The sequence below is a fragment of the Notothenia coriiceps genome, unplaced genomic scaffold, assembly GCF_000735185.1.
Source record: "Notothenia coriiceps isolate Sejong01 unplaced genomic scaffold, NC01 NC01_scaffold00000339, whole genome shotgun sequence".
Lineage (NCBI taxonomy): Eukaryota > Metazoa > Chordata > Actinopteri > Perciformes > Nototheniidae > Notothenia > Notothenia coriiceps.
Genome location: NW_011333040.1, coordinates 22,260,831 through 22,265,830, shown reverse-complemented (window position 1 = coordinate 22,265,830; position 5,000 = coordinate 22,260,831). Strand labels below are relative to the sequence as shown.

Sequence of the window (5,000 nt, the reverse complement as noted above, 5' to 3'; positions counted from 1 at the left end):
AGCACACTGTGAGATGTGGATTAGGGTTAATTACTGTGACAATACTGAGAATGTTTATAAAAGAGAACTAGGCTTTACAGAAGTTCAAATTCAAGCCGTTTCTATAACGTCGAATTATAAGCGCAGTCTTACCCGGCCCCAGACATCGGGAAGACTTCCTCAGTGCAGAGGTTCTCCGAGTCCAGTCTGTTGAGCAGGTCTTTGAGAGAGACCAGAGTTTCAGCGTCAGCCATCCCTCCTGCGATCGCTGCTACCTCATTGCCCTGCACGCTCTGAAGCTACACACACACACACACACACACACACACACATATTTAAACAAACAGACTCCAATAGATGCATGAATAACAAGGCATGAAATGACATGTCTCTTATATAAAAGACGCAAACAAACACTTACTGCTCCAGCAACACGAGTGAGAGCGTCCTCCCAGGTGGTCGGGGTCAGCTGACCTGCATCGTCCTTCACCATTGGCTGGGTCAACCTCTGCCTCTTCAGACCATCATATGCAAACCTGAAGACACATATTTGGGGTTAGTTTGTTATGCTAAGTCCAGCTACATCTGACTCTTTAATGGATTAAGTCAAACCTGCCGACATCACGTTGATTTCACTTCTTAAATTCACTCATAAACATGCTAATGGTTTTGGCGTGGGTCTGTATTTTACCTGGTCTTGTCAGAGATCCATTCTTCGTTGATGTCTTCGTTCAGCCTGGGCATCACCCTCATCACCTCCCCGCCTCTTGTGCTCACCAGGATGTTACTGCCAACAGCATCCAGCACGTCGATCGACTCCGTTTTCCTGCAAAAGGCAGCAAAAAAACCAAGTTGAATAAAACAATATGGCAGAATCAGACACAAAGACTAGCACACTGACTGACTAACCAAAATGCCTTCAAATTGAAGGATTCGCCTCTTGTTTTTTATTATGAGTATTGTATCAAATCGTGTCCTACCTGGTCTCCCAGGGTCGAGAGGTGAAAGCGTAGGGTTTGGAGGTGAGCGCTCCGACAGGACAGATGTCGATGACGTTGCCTGAAAGCTCGGACATGAACATCTTCTCCACGTACGTCCCGATCTGCAGGTTGTTTCCTCTTCCTGTTGTTCCCAGGTCTTCAACACCCGCGATCTCGCTGGCAAAGCTACACAGGGATGCATGAACGTGCCGTTAGAGGATCTCTTGTATTAAACTTACTGTTTGATATAAATATGGATGCTTATATTGCTCGTACCGGACGCAGCGTGTGCACTGGATGCAGCGGGTCATGATGGTTTTGATGAGCGGCCCGATGTTCTTGTCCTCCACCGCTCGCTTCCCTTCTGTGAAACGACTGCGGTCTGAACCAAACTGCATGGACTGATCCTGAGAGCACAGCAGGCAAGAGTGTTAACATAGGAGAAATCATGAAATGGTTTGACGTGGGAGAAGTGAAGTGGTTATAAACGTACCTGTAGGTCACACTCTCCTCCTTGATCACAAATAGGACAATCCAGTGGGTGGTTTGCCAACAGGAACTCCATCACTCCCTCTCTGATGAGACACACACACACATTTATAAGGCCGGTTTCAATAGCGGCTGAAGTTAGGTGAAATGTAAAAGAAAGTTGTGTAAGAATATATTTGAATATGTGATTTTTTGTACCTGGCTTTGCGTGTCTTTTCTGAGTTGGTGAGGATGTTCCAGCCCTTCATGACGGGCATAGCACAGGCTGCTACCGGCTGAGAAGCAGACACACATATCAATTAGACACACTTAAATGCACTTTGAGCCTAGTGGTGAATATATCACTCTGCTTCCTGACCAATCAGAGGCTCTTAGGTTACCTTTACAACTTTCTCGATCTCTACCAGACACATACGACAGTTTCCCGCCACTGAGAGACGCTCATGGTAACAGAACCTGGGGATCTGGATTCCTGCTTTCTCACAGGCCTGATGGGGAAAAGGAAACAATATTAAGTGGGAGAAGAACATATGAAACATCGGTTGTGGTTTCAGTAAATTCATCGGATGTTTCCTACCTGCAGCACTGTTGTTCCAGTCTCCACCTCCAGGGATTTCCCGTCAACAAACACTTCCACCATGTTGCTGGCAGCACGCACTGGAACTAATCCAGACAAACAAAATTAATCCACTTTTCTTTTTTTTTATCTGAAGCATGGGACAGGTTATAAAATGGATGTAGCGTGAAACAAATAAAAACACACTCAGCTCATATTAAAGGAAACTATTCATGCGATGCTTATGAAAATCTTATACACTACGAACAGTTATCTGATACACTGAAACATAGCAAGTTGAAAACAATTAAATGAATATAAATAAGTCTTACCAGTGTTGAGTGCCATGCTGCTCTTGGCAGCTGAGGCGAGAGCCCGCCCAACGGATGGCAGTCGCAACATGACTGAGAGGAAAACAAATTGTTTATATATGAGCTAATCTTATTCCTACATAATTTCTGTTGATCAACTAATTGTGACTCTTTGTTCCGGCTCTACCCACAAGAAATAGAGCTGTGTGCACCAATTTGCCTTTGAGATGAAATGTCTTGGATCCATAATGTGTGAACAAAGTCAATCAGAGTTATGCAAAAATAGGTAGCTCACTTATTCTAACATGGCTAATAATTATGGCAACAACTTTGCAATGCTCAGATGTTATGTAAGTCATAGCTGCAGGTCTAATTTATATTATTATGTTCATTTTTTAAAAAGTTGTATTGATTCTATTATTAAGCCCAAAGCCTGATATAAGATGCTTGTATTAATTCCGATTGAGGAAGAATTAAATAAATGACCTTGCTCCTTTTTCCAAACATGTATATAGGTAACTTTCACTGGACTGATTTAACAAATATATCAAAGTATAACTCAGTGGCAGTGTTAGCCTATTAGCTGTCACTGTCAACAACAATGATGCTGTTACTCAACCAGCTAGGTACTCGTTTCAAGGAGGTTATGCACAGTGCGGAAACATACTGACAAAACTAAATGTTAATGCATGTTTTATACAGGTTTTAAGTGATGTCAAGAGGATAAAAGCTAATAGGTAGCTTGGACCTTCCTAAGGACTTATTGCTTGCAGGCTAGCTGTTAGCTAAGAGCACTCAAGGACACGGGCATTGCAATGTTGTAAGAGGGTTAAAAGGGATAATGAGGTCAAATACAGACATTTACACTCGCTTCGCAAATTAATAACAAACGCATTTCAACATTAGTAAGTGTATAAAGTGTTTTAGTTTCTTACCTTTCGCTATTTGGCCTTCTTGACCAGAACAGCGGTTATCAGAGTTTTTAACACCAGTCGAAAGCTATGGCGTTGGGTAGCGGAAGTAGAATGTTGTCCTACTTCCGTTTCAAATGATTTTTCATTGTGCTTATAATGTTTGTTCACACATATATCATAACGTTTCCAAAGGACCCAAAGTTGTATTTAATTTGTATAATAGTGCTTACGAATGTGATCATCTTTAATTACTGATTGTATTTGATCAACAATAATTTTACATGAAATTTTTCTTAGTCTTATTTAATCACTATTTTCTTAATATTTCTTTCTTTCTTTCTTTCTTTTTAAATGTGTTATTATTTTTAATTAGATTACATTACAGGCAAGCTTACATCACTGCATGAAATCCTGATGTCCACCCTTTACTACATTTCCCATGATTCACCGCCTGATACCGGAAGTTTCTACGTGTTCATCTTCGCGACAGTTCAGGAAGCGAACAGCTACAGAAAACGAGCAAAGAGTTGGAGCTTTTTCAGCAAAAACAGGTGAATAAGATTCAGAGTAAATACGTTTAGTTGTTTAGCTTATAAAAAATAGTCACTGCTTCGTTTTCCCCAAGTTTTTTACAAATAAACCTGACTAGGCCTTCTCTTTTCATTAAACTAGTTAGCATCAAGCTAACAGTGATACCTGTGTTGTTAGCGTCAACTAACAACAACATTATATTATAGCAATGCTTGCTAGGGGTACAAATGTCCTAGTTTAGGTGTTTCATTTAATAACATATAATTAAATAAGCATGTTTGTGTTTTTTCTTACATAGTTTATGTGTAGCATCACATTAGCATCCTCTGTTTCTCTGTTGTCATTGTTTTTTAGTGACTTTGCATTAATATTATGTTATAGGACACATGCAATAGATTTATAGAGTATATCATAGAAATGTGAACTACAGGACTGTGTATCTGTATGGCTTACCAACTATAAATACAGCAACTATGTCACTGTGAAGATTGGATTAAAATATAGATATTATGTGCAATTTAATGTTTTTAACATCATTATTACCAATATTACTTAAATAATCAAGCCTTGGAACAATCTTGATCATATATCATTCATAATATGCTTAATTGATTAAATCAAGTATACACATTCTCAAAACATGTCCTTCTCCACCATAAGCATGTGTATAGCAAATCAACCTGTCTTCCTTCATCTTCTATATCTTCCCTGCTTGTATTTAGTTTTCATTTGATATTTAGCAGGATGTTGCCGACAACTTCGCCGAACAGCAACGGCGCCCTCGACTCAAGAGACACTGCACGTCACACGGCGGGATTCAAACGCTACAAGTACCTGCGGCGGCTGCTCCATTTCAAGCAGATGGACTTTCAGTTTGCCATTTGGCAGATGCTTTACTTGTTTACGTCGCCACAGAGAGTCTACCGCAACTTCCACTACAGGAAACAGACCAAGGACCAATGGGCGAGGGACGACCCGGCCTTCCTGGTCCTGCTCGGCATCTGGCTATGTGGTAGGTTTATTCTTGATTGTAGATGTTAGGAAAATATCACTCGTCACCGGCTTGAGCTTCAATCTCAGGATCCATGTATTTATGATCCTCTCCAGAATGGAAGTAGTCATCACATACAGAGCATTTGGTACAACTAGTAATTGCGCCGCATTTTCGGCTCAGTCGAGGCACCCTCCCGGTCCCTCCGCAAGATGAGGCCCCACGCAGTCTGCATGATCGGCCTGTAGG

The 5,000-nt window shown here is 41.0% G+C and overlaps 2 protein-coding genes across 2 annotated transcripts in view; one reads left to right on the top strand and one right to left on the bottom strand.

Moving 5' to 3' along the window:
- LOC104952387 (NADH-ubiquinone oxidoreductase 75 kDa subunit, mitochondrial-like) overlaps positions 1-3,340 on the bottom strand; it is a 10,313-nt gene extending 6,973 nt beyond the window's left edge. Inside the window, exons 1-11 of the mRNA XM_010779204.1 lie at positions 3,251-3,340; positions 2,337-2,408; positions 2,026-2,111; positions 1,829-1,936; positions 1,647-1,723; positions 1,453-1,534; positions 1,236-1,366; positions 960-1,145; positions 671-805; positions 401-515; positions 133-278 (exon numbers count right to left, since the gene is read on the bottom strand). Coding sequence (XP_010777506.1) covers positions 133-278; positions 401-515; positions 671-805; positions 960-1,145; positions 1,236-1,366; positions 1,453-1,534; positions 1,647-1,723; positions 1,829-1,936; positions 2,026-2,111; positions 2,337-2,406 — 1,136 coding nt within the window. The 5' untranslated portion in view covers positions 2,407-2,408; positions 3,251-3,340. The remainder of the gene's footprint in view (positions 1-132; positions 279-400; positions 516-670; positions 806-959; positions 1,146-1,235; positions 1,367-1,452; positions 1,535-1,646; positions 1,724-1,828; positions 1,937-2,025; positions 2,112-2,336; positions 2,409-3,250) is intronic.
- Positions 3,341-3,696: 356 nt separating this feature from the next.
- On the top strand, positions 3,697-4,896 carry LOC104949009 (protein unc-50 homolog). The gene is made up of 3 exons (XM_010775289.1): positions 3,697-3,780; positions 4,501-4,772; positions 4,868-4,896. Exons 2-3 carry the CDS (start codon positions 4,505-4,507, stop codon positions 4,876-4,878), a joined length of 279 nt encoding a protein of 92 aa, XP_010773591.1. The 5' UTR covers positions 3,697-3,780; positions 4,501-4,504; the 3' UTR covers positions 4,879-4,896.
- Positions 4,897-5,000: the final 104 nt, after the last annotated feature.

Bases quoted from the DNA above. Each gene is read 5' to 3' on its own strand.
- LOC104949009 (XM_010775289.1), top strand. From the start codon at position 4,505: ATGTTGCCGACAACTTCGCCGAACAGCAACGGCGCCCTCGACTCAAGA.